Source organism: Vanessa tameamea, chromosome 5 (assembly GCF_037043105.1).
Source record: "Vanessa tameamea isolate UH-Manoa-2023 chromosome 5, ilVanTame1 primary haplotype, whole genome shotgun sequence".
Taxonomy (NCBI): domain Eukaryota; kingdom Metazoa; phylum Arthropoda; class Insecta; order Lepidoptera; family Nymphalidae; genus Vanessa; species Vanessa tameamea.
In genome coordinates, this window is record NC_087313.1 from 216,022 (window position 1) to 235,983 (window position 19,962).

The 19,962-nt window shown below is 39.1% G+C and overlaps 1 protein-coding gene across 1 annotated transcript; it reads left to right on the forward strand.

Annotated features, from left to right (window-relative positions):
* Positions 1-1,603: 1,603 nt before the first annotated feature.
* On the forward strand, positions 1,604-17,171 carry Cad96cb (Cadherin 96Cb). Its single transcript, XM_026628565.2, has 14 exons — positions 1,604-1,905; positions 6,640-6,767; positions 11,992-12,045; positions 13,837-13,926; positions 14,095-14,294; positions 14,377-14,574; positions 14,964-15,191; positions 15,371-15,559; positions 15,626-15,817; positions 15,895-16,041; positions 16,126-16,310; positions 16,388-16,508; positions 16,580-16,734; positions 16,938-17,171. The coding sequence occupies exons 2-14, from the start codon at positions 6,707-6,709 to the stop codon at positions 17,101-17,103; spliced, it is 1,986 nt and encodes a 661-aa protein (XP_026484350.2). The 5' UTR covers positions 1,604-1,905; positions 6,640-6,706; the 3' UTR covers positions 17,104-17,171.
* Positions 17,172-19,962: the final 2,791 nt, after the last annotated feature.

The following is a 19,962-nucleotide window of genomic DNA, read 5'->3' on the forward strand; positions in this document are numbered from 1 at the left end:
TGGTTTAGCTATTACTTTTTTGGGTTGATTGTTTTACTGTTATATCATTGTAATTATTATACACTTAATAATCACAATTAATTTTGTAATAAGATGATCAACGGTAGCAAATCCGATGTACATAATCCGATGGAATGGCAAATCCAATAAGTGATATAAACCATAAAGTAATTTCGTAATTTATTGACAAGAACGACAATATCTAATATTGTTTATTGGCCCAATTCGAGCTTTGAATACGTTTGCAGCTTTATAAAGTTAGCCACTAGACTAACAATAACAACACAGTCAATATTAAATTTATGTCATATAATGCATGCAAATTATTATATTTCTCGGGAAAATGTCGAAGAAAACCGGAACAAACTTGTGTCTGAAATCGAGTCTTCGTTAAACAAAGTCTCGAACTAAACCTAGCTAAACCTAGTCCATTTCAACCCCAAAAAGACGCAAGTTTGCGCGTTAACTGCTAAAAAAACACCATTTGTCGTATCTCCACGATTCGAGAACATTCCGTTAGCCGCCACAGTTAGTATCGGAATACTTGGCGTCGATGTTTCGAGTCTCGTTCAGTTCCGCGATCAATTGGAAGGCAAAGCCAAATTGGCATCAAAAAAGCTCGGTGTGCTCAGCAAGGCAAGACAGTATTTCACGTCGGCCCATCGTCTAAGACTATACAAGGCGCAAATTCGGTCTCACATGGAATACTGCTCTCATCTCTGGGCGGGTTCTCCCCAGTACCAACTCCTTCCATTTGACCGTATCCAACGTAGAGCGGCTCGAATTATCGACGATCAAGCCCTTTCCGATCTGCTTGATCCTTTGGCTTTGCGTAGAGATGTTGGATCTCTCTGCATCTTCTACAGAATTTATCATGGGGAATGTTCCGAGGAATTGTTCGGATTAATCCCGGCTGTTGAATTTCACCTTCGGACATCTCGTCAAAATTCAAAATATCACCCACACCAACTAGATGTCCGAAAATCCACAACAGCGTGACTTTAAGACATTTTCTGCCTCGCACAACCACTCTGTGGAACCAGCTTTCGCCGGCGGTTTTTCCGAACCGATACGACTTAGGAACCTTCAAGAAAAGAGCGTACTCCTTCCTGAAAGGCCGGCAACGCACCTGCAAGCCCCCTGGTGTTGCAGATGTCCATGGGCGGTGGTAGTCACTTTCCATCAGGTGAGCCTCCTGCTCGTTTGCCACCTATAATATAAAAAAAAAAAGTAATAAATAACAACACTAGAGTTTTTTAACACCCATATTATAATCATACACTCGTAATATAATGTATTAATGTTTAAAAATTCAATTAATTGATTATGGTATATAAGAATCTCCTCTTTTTTTTTTTAGAATCGAATACAAAGCCACACTCAATACATTCTGAGTTGGAAACATGCAATTAAATGTTTATTGGGTGTTTTTGAGATGTTTCTGTTAAATAAATTGACATTGTTATAAATGTTGTTAGTCAATATAAACTTTTACTTTACTAGGTAGAAATAGTTTTGAATTCGAGTAAGTTGATTACAATATAATCGTCAATGGCAACACTATATTAATATTGTAAATTTGTATTTTAGATACTGGCTAGTTTTCAGTTTAGTTTACGGTAAGCACTGTTAGTGTTGATACTTTTTTCGTCCATGGTCCGGTTATTTGAAAATTGGAACGTTTGATCTTTCGCGACGCGGAAAAACGATAAAGTGATTAAATATAGTATAAAATGGTGTTAAAACATATTTCAAGATTTTAATAATACAAAAAAAGGTTTTAGGTAGTCTTGTTTTGTGTACAAAATTATTTATTATAGTTAAATATTAAACTATTTAATCATTTGCTATCAATTTTGGAGGGAGATCGAACAACTAAAAATTTGTATAAATTTTGACGAACCTGTGAGTACAGAATATAATTAATATGTTTATAAATTATATATTACGTATAAACTTAAACATAATATACATATTATATTGATATTGTAACATTCACATATTTTTTTGTTATGCAACGATTAATTGAAATCAAAAAAAAAATTAGTGCTTTTAATTAAGTGCAGTCGATGTTTTTTTTTATTTGACTATAATAGCCATTGTCGAGATTAAGTGTCAAAATAAAGATATAAAAGAATAACACCAAACATAGAAAAATTCGTAAGTTTCGTGTGGATTAATTAGAATTTACATTAGATGTAAGTAACTGGTAACAGTATTATTCATACTGCAGTGCTGGTTTATACAGAGATGTTTGCTTAGTTTACGGTCGAGTGCAGACAGCGCCCGTAAACTACACTGCGTTGCAAAAGTTTTATTTCGCACCAATATTATGTCTTCATACATTGCGCTGCAATTCACATAACAAAACTTATTGTGGCCTGAAGCTTCGATTTGTTTTCAAATAATTTTGTAATATGTTTAGGAATCCTATTGTTTTGTTTTTCCTGTTATTTTGAAGTCATTATTTTCATCCTAATACTTTGGCATTACTTTGTGGTGCTGCGTTCCATTTAGAAGGTTTTTGAGACAGTTTGATTGCAATATCACCAGGGACGTAAAGGTTAATTCTTAAAATTTCTCTTGACAATCTTCATACGGGTATTTTTTTATCTAAAAACTAACACTATAATTGTTCCGTCCTCTGCAGGCGCGTATTAGAATTTCTTCTTTAATTGTTACGCTTTTCCTGACCTATAACGATATTTTTTAATTAATTAATGTTTTAAGCAGTAATTTGGAAGTTTAACCTTAATCGCTAACATTGCATTCTTAATTATAACTGATACGCGTAACTGTAACCAATAAAATTATACTAGGACTCATTTAATTATTATTAATAAGAATAACGTATAAAAGAACACGAGTGAATTGGTATCATCGTTTGCGAAATAAAAGTAGTTTTTAACCGTTTGATACGTTAAGCTATGGCATGGTGTGCTGCCTTTACGCAGTATTAATACAAGGCATGGTGTAGCTTCAGCCACGGTGCGTGACGCGACAACGGGCAGACCTAGTTACCAAATACAGACATGTTGATATTACCATATTTCTTAAATATCGGTTTATATTAACGAATATTATAATATTGAAAGAAGACTTAATTCAGTACAAAACCACCTGTTTTGTGCTGAATTAAGTTCCAGACATTATTTACAATATGTATAATAGTTACAGTATCAGTTTCTATTAACTTAATAAATGTCTATACTTGAAAAAAAAAAACAATAAAAATAAATAAAATACAAATATGAGTTCAAGTACCGATATATTTTGCAAGTAATACAAAACCTAAACTATGCTTAAAGTTTCTAAGCGTGTCGTTTTATAAAAAAAAAACGATGCTAAAGATTTTCGTATATTTAGTATTAGGTATATATAATCTTATATCGAGATGATATCAATTGTAATACTAAAAGAGCGTATTTTTTGTGCCTTCGAAATGTGATATGAATAATATGTTTTATAACATCGCTGAACTTATTATATTTCAAAACACATTTTAACTATATTTTTACCTAGTAAATATCTAACGCGCCATGTATCCAGGTACAGAGGGCATTTGTTTAAGAAAAGTTACCCCTTTTATAATATGGCTGAATCCTTTTCCAATCAAATATAATAATATTAAAATGATATGTTCGTATAATCGAGTTATCTAAATCTAAAATAAGTCGTAATCATTTGTTTATTAATAGAGTTATTGTACATATGGTTAGTAAATTTCCGTGTGTATATTTGATAAACAAAACCGTTGAGAACTTATAACATGTACACGACGCACCCTTTCTCTAAACCTAAAGGAAGCACAACCTGTCGCACTCACGCTTGAGTGGTCAGCTTTTACTAGGGTTACTGGGGTCGTCACGGATGCGTTGTGCACTTACACTAACCTCCAAAAATATACCACTCTTCAAAAGGATATCATTCATAAACTTACATCAAATTACTTAAATTAACTTCTGCGTGACTTTTCGCAACCGATATAATTTACTTTCAATGTGAAAATATAGCAATACTGTTTAAGAAATTTAAAATACGTAGAGTCTGATAGTTCTCAGGACTGACATTGTATTAGCAAAACAGTGACGATTCGGTGATCATCGTATTGTTTATATACCATCAATTTACCATCAATATTGATTCTGGATCTTCTCGAATTTGCGCGGTTAATATAAAAAAGTGATAACAATCCGAGAGTAAATCATATGTGTGTATATGAAGGTTTGTGATGAAATCGACATCTGAGGTAAGCGTTCACGAGGCGGTGACCGCGTTGCGCGCTCCGCCGCCCCCTCAACTCGCTCGGAACCGCTTCACTGTTAATTTAGCACCTGCTTGGAAAATGCCTTATAAAGTATCTATACTTAGAAAATTTCTTGCATGTAAGAAATAAGTTCAATCCATGCAAAATCACAATCGTGACCACACCTTTTGAAAGCATTACATGCGTGATGATGGTTTTTATATATAATTATATATTTTAATAACACTGGACATGTAATAATTACGGAGTTATTCTGGTAAACTCACGACGTGGTTCATGAATCCATTGATCAAAACTATCACATTAGTCTGGTGGTATTGGTAGTTAGTACTAGGCATACCCGGAGGTCCAGTGCTAAAGTTAAAGGGTTCAGATATTGTTATTTGTGCAGATTCATAAGTTCAAGTCAGTTAAAGAAACAATAAGTAAAGCATATTATTCAACACAAGATTATATAAATGATAAAAATATGCGGAGCTAATACTTGGTAACTTTCAGGCAGGATATGTTGTGTATGTATAATTGTATTTTACAAACATGATGTATCTTTAATGTTGGAAAAGAGTAGTAACTGAGTTAAGTGCCGGCTATTTTCGGTAGAATCTACATACCGAACCGGTGGTAGCTTTACTTTTAGTATAGTTTTGTAAAATGACGATTCAAAAGTACTTGTAAAAGCTTACTTGAATAAATTATATTTTGATTTTGACATAAGCTCAGACTCAGAAAAAAAAGTTATTGGGTTTTCCTGTCGAGAGGTTTTCAGTAACAGCGGACGAGTTAAGTTTGCATTGTTTACATTTCCGTGCCTCGACAAGCACGTAAAGTCTTTGGTTACCGCGCCTGAATTATTTTTGGTCTGTCTATCGTCCAATTGGATTATATTAATTATTTGCGAACTCACTTGTGCACGAATAAGCAGATGGCTAGAGCTGAGGATAACATCAGCACTGATTAATTGCATTGCAGTCGTGATATCACGGTGATAATAATGGGTTGGATGCAGTTCCCTCCGCGTGTTGTTGGTATTTGAAATCCGTTGCAGAACCTTGCCTAAGAATACAAATACGCATATAGAAGTGAGTTTAATACTCTCTCTCATTAGATATCGATGACAACAAATATCCCGTAATAAGCTCCTACAATCTAAAATGATAGGATTTATGAGTATACGACAGAAATCCAAACAATAAAAGATGAAATTATTACAAAAAAATATATACCGACATAACAATATTGCACAAAACTGCAGTTAAAGGTATTATTCAAAGCGCGGTAGAGACGGAACACAGACAAGGCCGGCAGCCGTCGACGAATTGTGCTGATGTTCACAAACAATGTTACATGTAAATGACTCGAAAGAAAGCGAAATTAGCCGCTGTAATTTTGATTTTTTTTCCGCTTTCTAAATACGAAGAGCCTCATGAGCTCAGGGAGGCGATTAGATTTTATGAGATTGCAGACGCTCGAATGAGCCAAGGCCGCTGAAATAGGGATGACCTTCTTAATATACGTAACAAGTGTAGAAGTAGCTCCCAAAATTATATTAAAATTATTTTATAAATACCTATGAAAGTTTAAATAAAATACAAAATATAGTAATTTCAAGTACACCATTAATGCACGTATTAAAAGCATATGAAAAGTTGCAACAACAATGATAGGTTTCAATCTTTAGCCAAAATATTGCAATTCAAAATTTAATTCGAATTTCAATTATAATTTTGTACGGTAATAAATCAAATGTGAGTGTAGAAGTTCCAGTAGATTTTGAGCTATAGATATACAAATAACTGAAAAAAATTTAGTCAAATACATTGATTTTATAACGAGAATCTTGAGTTACGTGCCTGGAAAAAGAAAGCGTTTGAAATGCTAAGATTATTAGTGCTGTGTTATAAAAATGACTCGAATCTAGTAAATTATGGATGTCTTCACAAATCATCGACCGTAATCTGATGCAATTTGCTTGTTGTTGGCAGAACAGACAAGCGCATGGACAGACATATCAGATCAATGGAATGATTTAATTACAACGTTACTGAACCCCTTTAATACATTTACACCTAGCCGCTATGACTCTATACTTGATTATAAAATTTTTCTACGTCTTAACTTACGTAAATACTTTCTCAACTTTCGCGATAGGCATAAACACTATAAGTAATTATATAGTTATAGTATTGAATTATATAATTACGTACCTACATTTTTATTGCTGTTTAAATTATTAAAAAAAAAAAACTTTTTTTATAATTTTAAAATGTATAAAAACTTATAATAAAAATTGTTCTGTTACAATTATTTGTATTGCAGATTAAAATTAGTTTAGCTTAGTTTTAATCTAATATTGTGTATTGGTTTGTTAACAGAGATTCGGCGAAGCCTAGGCGACAGTGCGACGTGCAGGCGACATGCGGAGCGCGCGGTAGCGGCAGCATGGCCGCGCCGCTGGTACTGGCGGCGCTCGCGCTCACGGCGACGCCGGCGCTATCGCAAGGTAAACTCAACAGATGGCTTTTTATTCTGTTGTATAATGTTATCATTTTTGTAGTTATATTTTACTTTTATTATTAATAGAGAAGTTGAATTATCTAATGGTAAAATGCTATTTAAACATCTAACTCCAGGTATATATTAATAACTTTAGAAATAAATAGCCTTTAAGATGTAACACAGACATTGAAAACAAGTAAATTACAAACGACTACGAAAAAAATTTTTTAACGCGATATGCGAACGAAGTGCACTAAGCTACATGATTGATTTATGGAGTATTAATCAAATAACATTCATTTAAAGATAATTACAAAGGCACAATAAAACATGTTACTTTACATAAAATAATGATTTCGGTGTTTGACACATTGTTAACATCGCGAGAGATCGATATAAAAGTGCCCCGTTAATGGACAGTCGGACGTTGTAATAGGCCATTTGTTGGCGGGCCATTGTTCTTATTGCTGCTTTGCCGAGCCGGTGTCTAAACAGTCGTAGTATATTTTACTGGTTCTAGCCGCCAGCGCCTACCGCACGCCACGAACACTTCTGTCGGGTCACTTGTTACGACTAATCGATTAATCGTATTCATAAGACATCTGGAACGAGCGATATGTCAGTTGCATACGTAAATATTATTCAAAAAAACTTGACATATTTTGTCATAAAATATTGAGCTAAGTAATTAATCTAAAAATATATAAAATATGATATGTGCATCTTAAAATTATAATATTATATTAAGCTTTTGGATTGGATTAAGCTATAACTTGAATCCGTAAAAAAACTTACGCAAAGTGCCTCTTTTCAATATTATTATGATTAGGAATCTCATATAATTTCGATAAAACCTCTGAGAGGTTATAAACAAAAATCTGATGATATAATTAAAACGTGGGTCGCATGAATCACGGCACCCTCGCCACCCCGGGGGTGATCGTCGGCCGTTCACTCCGTTTACACAACGAGGTCACTCTCGACTCTCGAAGTCTCGACACATTTCAATGCCGATGTACCGTGTATCGGGTTACATTGACTTAAGGCTTACTTAGTTTGCTTCGAAAACGAAATTACTGCTTATGTATTTGTAAGGTGCTGTAAATAATTTCGTAATGAGGAAATAATAAGCGAAAAATTGCAACGTTGAGAATTTCGCAAACGTTTGGAAACTATATTGTTTTCAATAATGAAAAAGTTGAAAGTGCTCGCTGTAATTTACCCGACGTAATAGTAAGAAGTCTGAAAATAAATCAACGCGATGTAGTTAGATTTTAATAACACAGTTCGGTAGGTATGTAGGGGATTTATCACGACAGGATTATACTGCAATACGTAATATGCAGGACATCGCACCAGAAACCAACCGCCCGTAGAACTTATTTGCATATTACCTGTTTTAATGTATAAAAATCGTATTTTTCTTTTAACAAATGGCGCTCCTCTAACATTTCCTGGTGTTATAACGGTAATGCTAATAAAACTTGCATGTGAGGAAATATAAGTTATTTTATATTTGTAATGACTGTTTCTTTTTTATATTTGAAGAAAACTTATTGAAATATTTTTGTCTCGAGATTTTTTTTTCAGTATTATTTCTAATATTTTAAACACTAAGCTGGTCAATAGCTATGAAAGAAATCAAACGAAAGTCGAGTATATTCGTTGACGGTTATTTTGTGTTTTATTAATTAGTTATTTTTCTATGAAGAATGAATGATACATTTTTTTGTAACGGTATTATCTTTTACTTTTTATTGCGCCGATTACTAGTTATGTTTTAACTGTCTCGATGGTCTACTTTTTAAGTTGTATGGCTGCGAACTCTCGGCTATAAACCTGGATCAGACCAACAACACTTTCTTCTATTTAAAAGCGGCTACTCGGTAATTCAAATTCAAATTTCTTTATTCAACAGAAGCTTTATACTTTCTTATTGATGGTCAAAAATCTACCACCGGTTCGGAAAGAAACACCCCAGACCTGAAATAAACGGGCAAAAGAACCTCGACAAGACTTAAAGTACAGTTAATAATAAAAATTAAGTATCGACCAGTGTATTGTTCGACGTCAATTACAAATCAACGAAAGTTGGCATTATTGCAGCATAGGACGTTACGCCAGAGCAGAGGGTAGTCCATTGATTTCAATAATTATTGTCACCGGTAAGCAGGCGCGGGTAAGTAGCGGGTTCCTGATCTGCTCCGCTGGCTATTGTTGCAGGGCCGCAACTTCCTTTGACGTAATTATATTGGTTTCTATACATAATATAACGCAAAAACTTCTAAGTCTCTATTGTTTGGCCCATTAAATAGTTGGTTTTAATTTCATAAATGCACACGGGGTGCACTTATACAGCCTTAATTGATGCGCGGTTTATACATTATAATATAATCACATGTAAAATTGGCTAATACTTTACATTGACCGCTTCAAGTTATAGTTAGTCAGGCCGGCAAATAGACTGGCAAATGGTATACTTACCATCAAATATACCACGTAAGCAACCCCGCCTTAAAACAAACGCCTAGGTGGAAGCTGTGATCGGTCGATCTACCATCCCCTCAAATATGATTAAGAAACCTTCTGGAGCGCCTTGCCGATTATCGAGTCGTCCATATCGGCAAGGGGCGAGGGATGTTCTTTGCATCCCCTGAACCCTTGATTAAGACGGGCCCGCCTGTAAGTAATATTAACCACCCCTTACATCGCCATTGGGCCATAAAGTTTAGAAACTAAGATGTTATGTCCCTTATGTAGTTGCTGTTTAGCGATAGAATATATGTTGAGAGAGTGGTACCTACTCAGAAGTGCTTCTACAAAGTGGTTGGTACAGAGTGACAACCCTATTAAATAACAAAGGCCTAAATGAATAAAATATCGCCAAATTAAATATTTTTTCTATCATTGCGGATAACGATAATTGCATTAGTAATTACGTGTCGGAAACGCATTGTTCGTTAGGATGTGAGCCATCAAGCATGCCCTTACTGTACACCTGCACAATAAGTGATGTTTCCTTTTATTATGAATATCTCCTACTTCAAGGTCATTTGGAGATCTTACGTACAAACTTTTGAATTAAAATATCACATACCCGTTATACAACAGCAAATCTCCGCTCTGCGTCCTCCGCTAGAGCGTCACGAAAATTGCTTAAAACAAATTTTCTTAAAGTTCTGACTTTGAGACAATGTCAATAAAAACCTATAAGTACCAAAAACTTTTATGCTGTAGTTACATATAATTTAGAGCAGTTACCATAAGAAATAAGAAGAACCCAATCGACAATATTGATCATGCAAATTAAGTTACATAACCGTTGATAATGAGATTATTAACATAAATTGCTTGGTTTTGCCGCAAAGTCTGTGGAAATCGGTTCCATTTTATTTAGATTCAAATTATAATTGCATCAAACTGCCTGTAAATAATAAGATACTTCCGTAACTAATTCGTGGCGAAAACTTTCAATTGGATTTGTTTAAATGATCTTCTGTTTTCTCAATTCGGTGCCGCTGCAGACGAATACTTTCGAGCGAAGTTGTTGACACATACAATTTGCAATTAATGTTATCATATTAAATTAATTTGAAGGTGTTATAAAAGGTTTTTTTTGTATTACATTATATTCTAAAAAAAACTATTGAAAAGTCAAAATCAAACAAAAGTCCAATTTTTCTGTTTATTGTTAATTTAAGCGTACGTACTGCGTAAGCGTAATTTGGCTTAGGATTGGGATCATAGCTGATCAGAGCTGCCACTTTGAATCTTAGACTTATAAAACTATTGAGGCAAATGAAAAACGTAGATAATGAGACGGAGACAATGTCAAGGAAGGCACCGACCCAGCGAGTGCAGAGTGCAGCGCTGGGGCGGCGCGGTCGGAGCGGAAGCACGCTCGGTGACTCGACCCCGCTGCGCTGACCGCGGACCGCAGCCACACAACCCCGACTTACACAGACATTGACGTAACTGTGATTACATAGAACTTCCTAAAAATTCATAACTTTCCTGCCAAATGTTTCGTTATCTAGTCTCATATTACTTTAAATTATAATAAAAAAAACACATGATTTTCTTCAATTATATTCAGTGAGGCCATTTGTTTTTTTTTTAAATAACCGCTACTTACTATTACGTATGTCTAATGGAAGTGAAAATTATAGCACTCGATGCTTCCTTCTTATTCCATTGCTAGTTAGATCGGAAGTCATGACAGATGGTTTTGTCGAGACAACGGGGAGATTGGAGAAATATCACTCTCTTGCTCAATTGCCATGAAATATAAATGACTTTCTCCAGCGCTGTTATGTATTTTCCGTTTCAATGTATTGTAAAATATATGTATGGTATATACCTATAGTATTTTGAAAGTTCTCTTTTTTTTAATCGACCTAATATTATAAAGAAGTATATTTTTTTGTTCGTATTTATGGGGTAATCTCCAGACCGAATCACGCAAACGAGTGATGTAGGGTATATGTTATAGTTATATAAATATATCATATCATTCACTTTATTAATAAACTCCCGGATCGGTAGTTATATATAAAAAAAATCAAATATTTCCAAGATTAAGTATTGAATCTAAATCAAACACTGAATTAAAATTTGTATAAGAATTAGTTCAAAACAAAACAAATGTATAGAAATATATGCCTGTGGACGAAATTCATCAAATTCGTACTTATTAATCGCAATATAACATTTTATGAACCTTTTAATTTTTTTTAATTTTTATGCCATTATATCACTTAAATATTTTTAAATGTTACGATTGGTAGAAAAGTAAAACAAATCCAATTTGATGGGTCTACTTCGAAAGTTACAGTTCACAGTTTACCAACAGATCGTGTCTCATTTACCATAATTAATTTCTTACTACAACGTAACCGATAGTACTAACCTAAACTTATACAAATTATTGTCAGTAGGTCACCGATACGGTATCTCATTTTAATAATTTTCACAGGAAATTAAAAAATATGTATGAAACCCTCAATCGGTTGCGCCCCGTAAATTCAAATGGACACAGCCATTTTGAATTTTAAATAAGTCGGAAGTTGCGAGGGGGATTCATTGCGATACAATCGTTCGGTGCCCCACTTGTCTACGCACCTGCCGTTGATAGTTTTCGAATTAAGTTATAAACGAATATACATGGATTCATGCCTGCTCAATAATTGAAGTAGCCCGACATAAACAAACCAGTGATATATACACAGGGCCAACTCGACCGCCTGCACTCGCAGCTATAGCGCTCTCCATACGTTCTCGGGGTGAGTAACTGTCGTAGGATCATAGCACCCATACTGTCAAGATGATGAACTGCCTGCAGCACCGAGTGTATCTGTTATTGCATGATCACATCACTATCACAGTAGTGGACGTTAAAAGAACATTGCATACAATGTAGCATTTTTGTAATAAACCCTTATTCAAGTTATTCACAATTATTAGTACATTTTTAATAAATGCAGTTTATTGAATTTAAACACACTTTGATATAAAGGAGAACATTTTTCCGAAAGACTTATTGTCTTAATGTTAAGCGCAATTTCATCACAGTGACCGTGTGAAAGATCAAAAACATTAGTCAAATTATTTGCAGATGCCATAGGTCACGAGAAAGTAACGAAAATATGAATGACTTCTATTGTCGTAATGATACTCAATCAGCTTGTACAATTCGCTTTCTTATCTCAATTATTTGACCACAATCAGTGGTCTAACGACTCCGTTAAATGTGTGATTTCCATTTCATTCGTAAAGTAAAATTACTTTTAATGTTTCGGATTAGTTTCGTTTTACTTATGCAAGAACGCTCAACGACTTGCGATTTATATGACTTTAATTAAATTACTATAGAGATAAAGTGACGCTTTGATATATAATAGAATCACGCAATTTACACTTAACGCTCCGTCGCAAACGTTTCAATTAATCGCACCTACTTTTTGTTCAATTATGATTTTTTATGCTCTGGAAACCAACGCGCATAATCGCAGCATTTAACGTGTCACCGACTGTGCCGCGGCTATACATTGTCTATGACGATTTACTGACGTATAGCAATAACCGCTTTTATTCCAAACGCCTATCAAATTTAGTTACTTTAATTATAAACGTCCTCAAGTGATATTTGTATATGTTTATCTCTATTTTACAATTATATTTCAAATTGTCTTCAGATTTATCAATCAACATCACGCTAAGTTGTATGTAATCAGTATTTTTGTTAGTTTATCTAAAATCACACAACATATACTTTACATAAACAGACAGCACCTATTATTGTTCTATTCAACGCGGATCAAGATTCCAACTTCTTAATACGTTGTTAATTCCTCTATAGTTTTAGTCTTTCTATTATTTTAATGTTCTCATAGTTAAGTATTCAATTCCTTATTCTTCAAAATTCGTACGACTTTCAGTTATAAATATTATATTGTTATTCGGTATTCAACACTTATTTTTACTTTTTTAAATATTCCATGATAATAAGTTTGTTTAAACAAAAGATAAACTGTTTTTCAACTTACATAAGTCTTATTATGCTTGATTTTTTTTTCCAAATTTCGCAAAAAAAGTTGTTAAACGTATTTCAATGTCTAAGAATCTTTGGCTAATAGCTAGAAGGAAATATTTGGTAAATCTAAAGAAGTCTAGGGAGACTTCCTGGGAGTCAAGTAGACGCCAGACCATGACATGCTTTCGCTCCAATTACATTTGCACGGTCGAGGCCCATTCGTATCGCAATTAATTTGATTCGTATCGTGACTCGGCCATATCACTATTAATATACATTTATATTTCTTTTTTGTTTTTAATTCAAACTTGTAAATTATCGTAGTTTAGTTGCTTATTGTCATGAAGTTTAGTTATTGTTAGGGACAATAAATTTTCACTTTACATTTATGGATCGCCTCTCGAATAGTTTTGCCAGGATGTCTAGAAAAGTATTGCGAAATGGTCTAATCTAATTCAGAGTCCGTCTGGCAAAACTACTCTTGCAGAACTTGCATTGTAATAAATTCTGTTATATGTTTAATATAATGAAATGTTTACAGCTATCCAAGATAGTCGTTGCTATCTGATGAACGGTGGAGCAGTCGAAAGCTTCTTCATAAGCGAGGATACACCCGTCGGCAGCGTTATAGGTGAATCATTAAACATTACTAACGTCATTGTGAAACCTGTTTATGTATTCATCTTTTTAATATCCATTTACGCGTGGAGTTATTGGTTTATTATATTAGTAGTGCGAATGAATATTATTTATGTACATCTAATCACGTAATTAACGACTTTTTTATGTGAAATTCAAGGGACACTAAGTGTAAATGGAGATCCGAACGATTTAAACGGGGATATCTCGCTGCGAATACAGGAGAAGAACCCGCCTATAGCTCTGGCACCCGGCACCAAAAATCTTACGCTGCTTCGGGTCTTGGACCGCGAGGAGCGGCTCGGACCGTCCAGCGTCTACGTCAACGTGCGCTGCGACAGGCGGCACACGGCAGATCCGGTCGGTCGGGCGCTTCGTAGCGATTGCCTTTTGTGCTAATTACACTGATTTAATCGATCGAATACGGAAATGTCCCCGACAGAGTTTCGTGGTCCCGGTGTCGGTGCGCGTGTGGGACGTGAACGACAACGCGCCGGCGTGGCGCGGCGCGCCGTTCCGCGCGCGCGTGTCGGAGGCGGCGGCCGTGGGCGCGCGCGTGCTGGCCGCGCCCGCCGCCGACCCCGACGCGCCCGGCCCGCACGCCGCCGTGCGCTACTCCGTGCTGCCCGGCCCGGCCAGCGTGAGTCCCTTGCGCTCTAATCGGGGCTCGTAACGGAAGCGAGAAGTTCATTCCAAAGGGAGACTCGTTCTCGCGGTCATTATTACTCAAGTCGTTTATTTATATAAAGAGTAATCAGTACTGGTTCGTGATTGTTTTCTAAAATATAACGAATGTCTAAAAAAATTTAAATACATATATATATATATATATATATATATTACAGTGACCGTTTAGTGACCTCTCAACGTAGAAATGACTCAGTCGCAGAGATGAGTCTGAATATATAATAATATTAGTCTGCCATTTGTTTCGTTCGGACGGGTGTCTCAGCACCTCGGCGGACTAAGCTCGCATTGTAATTTTAAAGAATAGAGGTAATCGCTCTCGAGCACGGGATACGTTTCCAGGAGTACGTCGGCTTCCTCAGCGAGCTGGACAGCACGATAGTGGTGAAGCGGCCGCTGGACTACGAGACGCTGCGCAACTTCACGGTGCGCCTGCGCGCGCAGGACGGCGGCTCCCCCCCCCGACACAACGACACCACGCTCAGCGTCGAGCTGCTCGACGCCGACGACCACAACCCCAAGTTCGGCGCCGAGCACTACGTGGCCGCCGTGCCGCGCCACGCGCAGGAGGTGACTCGCCCCTCGCTTTTACCTTCCCGAGTATTTTGTTCAAGAGTTGACGTCATGTTACGTGTTTAAATTCGACTCAAATAGCCGACGTGACCGGTAACTATCATTTTGTCACGAAAAACCGGCCTTGTACCTCGAGTACCGAAAACGTTTAACGAAATAACATGTCCGCAATCCAGGGTACGATACTAGAGACGTCCCCCGGGCCGATATCGGCCGCGGACCAGGACACCGGCATCAACGCGCCCGTCTACTACAGCGTCAGCGGGGAGGGCGCCGACCTGGTCACGCTGGACCGCGACAGCGGAGCGCTGGCCGCCACCGCCGCCCTGCTGCGGACCACCACCGCCGTCACCGTCGTCATCAAGGTCTGCCGCTCCCGCGCAACGCCGCCTACGGCGAGGGAGACGTCTCTAACGCTCGCACGTCCGCAGGCGACGCAGGTGGACAACTCGGACCGGTACGCGCTGGCCACGGTGTCGCTGCGGCCCGAGGCGGCGGGCGGCGCGGGCGCGGGGCGCGCGGGGGGCGTGCGCTTCTCGCGCCGCGCCTTCAGCGTCAGCGTGCCCGAGGACGCGCCGCCCGGCACCGTGCTCGCCGCGCTGTCCACGCGCGCCGCCGACCAGGCGAGTGCCGCTCCGCCCGGCGCCGACCGGCCCCGCCAGCGCCGGCGCGCCCGACCTGACTTTCGCCCTCGTTCTAGGTCCCCCTACAGTTCTACGTGTCCGAGCGCAGCTTCCTGGAGAAGTTCGCGATCAACGGCGCCGGGGAGGTGCTCCTGCGGAAGCCGCTCGACTACGAGGTCGAGGACTCGTACCGCTACCAGGTCATGGTCACGGACGGCGAGACGGTGCGTATCCCCCTCGCGGGGAGTGCGGGGAGCGCGGCGAGTGCGGTCGCCAGGCGCCTGACCGCTCGTGGTGCTCGGTTGCAGAACGACACGGCGTCCGTGGAGATCAGCGTGCAGAACGTGAACGAGTGGGAGCCGCGCTTCCGGCACGCGCAGTACGAGTTCGAGGCGCGCGGCGCCGGCGCGGGGCGCGCGCTGGGCCGCCTGCTCGTGCACGACGGCGACCGCGGCGACGCCGTGCGCCTCACGCTCGCCGGGCCCGGCGCCGAGTGAGTCTCTAGGATACTTTAACGTGTTTCTTTCCGCTTTTCACCTATAAAAAACACGATTATATATGATGTTCCAGGGCGCTGGAGGTGAGTCCGTCGGGCGACCTGTTCTTGCGCGAGGGGGCGCTGGCGACGCTCAACTCCACGACGCTGCACGTCGTCGCCACGGCGCAGGACTCGGGCTCGCCGCCGCGACAGGTGACGCACGCACGCACGCACGCACAGGCGCGCACCCTACGCACAAGCCACTAACGGGCCGCTCTGCGCAGACGTCGGTGCCGGTGGTGGTGCGCGTGCCGGAGTCGCTGCTGGGCGCGCACGTGTGGCGCGCGCACGCGTCCCCGCTGTTCGCCGCCTTCGCGTGCGCGCTGGCGCTGCTGGCGCTGCTGCTGCTGGCGCTGCTGGCCTACCTCTGCCGGCTCAAGTGCGTACCGCGCCGTGCACGGCCCGCCGATCCCAACGGCTCTGTTATTCTATACGCTCTATGAGCATAAGCATAAGTAGGCATAGGCGTATCGTCCGTGTTGTGTACATTTACGACTCGAATAGTAATGAATCGTGCATCGGCCGTGACGTTTCTCGTGGTGACTGTGACGGTTTTTTATGAGGACTAATAAAATAAAACAGGCGCAGAAGACAGGTTAAGGATACGAGTACGGTGAAATCGTCGACGCCGGAGAAGCCCGCCGCGCTCAGCGTGGCCAGCGGCGGATCCCTGCAGAGCGTGTCGGCCGGCGCCAGCAGCATCCTGGCCGCCTCCAGCACCAGCCTGGAGCTGCCCGCCGGTGAGTGAGACGAGGGTCGTGATGTCATCATCGGGTGAGAGCGAAGACAACGTATTACACGTCGAAGAAGTGTGCAAAACTGATGCGTCACCGACATCCGACTACATGAATAAATAATTTACCAGTCAGTATAAATTTCATGTGACGCGTCACTTATAAGCTACGCCAGTAGCGCGCCGAGGAGCTCATCACACTAAACATCTCGACGCCGCAGCAATACACTCGTAGAGTTAATTTAAAAATGGAAGCGAGTCACCCGTCACGAGCGCGGCTGGCTCGGAGCCTACCGTAGCACACGGGCTCGACTCAGGTTGCGTGTCGTTCCAGACGGCTCGCTGCGGGCGGCGCGCGGGGCGGCGGGGGGCGCGGCGGGCGGCGCGGCGGGCGCCGGCGCGCTCAGCGACCACCTGCAGGGCGGCGCGGGGCGCTCGGGCGTGGCGTGGCCGAGCGCCACCATCCCCGCGCGCGTCAAGCACCTCAGCTGGGACGACGGCGCGCAGGTGAGCACCGCCGAGCGACTTCATATAAACAAGCGGGTAACATACATAAAGGCCGGCAACGCACCTGCAACCCCCCCGGTGTTACAGATGTCTATGGGCGGTGGTAATCACTTTCCATCAGGTGAGCCTCCTGCTCGTTTGCCCCCTATAACATAAAAAAAAAACGAAATGTATCCCTGTTACCTCTCGTATTTCCCAGGCGGCCGAGGACCGTCGCGAGGTGACGGAGACGACGAACTCCGCGATGGCCGAACACATGAATCTCACCGTTTACTTCTGATCTGATCCGCGAACCCCCACTGCCGTCCTCGTTAGTGACTTCCTCGTTATTAAACCTTTGATTGCTCTCATATTTGATGTGAGAGATGAATGTATGTACATCAAAAGATGTGTTAAAAGTGAGTAGTATACGACTTCCGAGCAAGCTTTTTCTTACCATAGTACTTTCGTTTCAATGTACATAAAATGTAAAGATTTAGTTTGTATATAGTCATTAATGTTCAAATTGGTTCCTTTGCGTTCTGCTTATAGGTACTTTTGTACAATACACATATTAAAAATAAAGTGATCTACGAGAGAGCCTTGTGGAACACCGGCAACGAATCCAGAATTTAACAATATAAGTTAGTAAAATCAATCTCACTTTAACTATACTTGCCAATATCAGAATAATAATATGGATATGAGATGGAGAATTATTAAATTTGATAGAATATGATAGCTTATCATAGTGTAGCTTGTTAGCCAGAGTCAAATGCCTTTAAAGAATCTCAGACTCAATCAATCTCAATCTTAAATTTTATAATTTGTCAGATTTTGTTTTCCTCTATTCGTCAGAGACTGGCGATATATTGCGCTTTGTATCATTTTAATATTCTTTGGACAAATCCTAAATTTGCTAACCGTATCTAGATTAGTTAATGACGCAGCAATAATAGTAATGCATGTACATATAGGTAGATACAAATAATACAAAATGTTTTTTATAATGTCTTAGGTAAGTTTTATACCAGCCTAGAGTGATAAATAGCTGTAAAATAAACGAAATGATAATTAGTGGACCAAGAGTATTATAACTGTCTCAATAATATTGTAAGGGACAAATACCGTTTATATTAAATATGTGCTTTATTTATTTATTAAAAACAAAGTTTTAGAGTTAAAATAATGATGCTGATAGTGTGGTACGCGATGCACACTGCTACTCGTATTATTTATAAGCCATGTATGTATTCCTTTTTTTTTTAATATGCGCGGATTGGTAATGTGTGATATCGAGCCCAGAAAGGGTCTACGCAAAAAGCGACCATATGTCTCCATATGTTACTCATATTTATTAATTATTCGTAGTTCAATAAACAGGCCGATGGAATAGAATGTTATAGTGAAGTAACAAAAGCGATACAAAGTATTTTCGATATTACGTCAAAAGCGCTGCGATCCTAATTATTTTTTTGTGTGTTCTATTTGTGTTAAGTGAGCACAGATTATTTCGCCAGTGTCATGTGCGACGTAACGATTTTAACAAATTATTAATTAACACACCACCGAGAATTTTCATTCACTTCTGATGTTGTATTCGCTTTTATTGCTTGATGTCATCGCATTCCATTTTCTGATATTGTATTCATACATTCGACTTTTGTGTTGTAGTGACCCGTTTACATTTTTGTACTAGCCGCCTACATTTTTTGATGTGATATATCCTACACAAATATTGTCTTTTATTGCTGTTCTGGCAAAAATATATTTTCAGGATTATGAAAAAAGCTTAAAAATTTCGTACAGCAAAATCAGCATCATTGTAAATAAATTTATATCAAGTATTTTAAGTTTGAACGTTTGTCGTCAGTACCTCTATTAAATCTTTATGGTCCAATATTTTTTTCATAAATATTTAATTGTGTAATACTTGAAAGATTTTGTAAATGTTACTTGTATATTTTTGAATTATTTAATAATATGTTATTTCGATTGATATATTAATTACGAATTGAGTAATGATCGTTAATAAACTTCTGTTGATTGAAATGGGTTTTATTAAATTCCAACGCTTTCTCCGACTTGCGAAAGTTACTCGTGTGCTTCAACATTCACTTCATACGATATATATTATTATTCGTGCCGTGTCATTGCGGCCACAATGCGAGGAGATGAATGAGCCTGTTACATATGAAATTGATTAAGATATGATTAAATAGGCGTTAAAGTAAAATGTCATAAAAAAATGTCATTTGGCGCCTTTGGATTCTCCGTCATATTAGCGCCAGTATTAGAACTTTGATTGAATGTATAAATCGTGTCGCTTTATCTGAAAATAAACTCGAAAGAGTCTATCCGGGGAAATTTTAATAACCTTGGAAACTA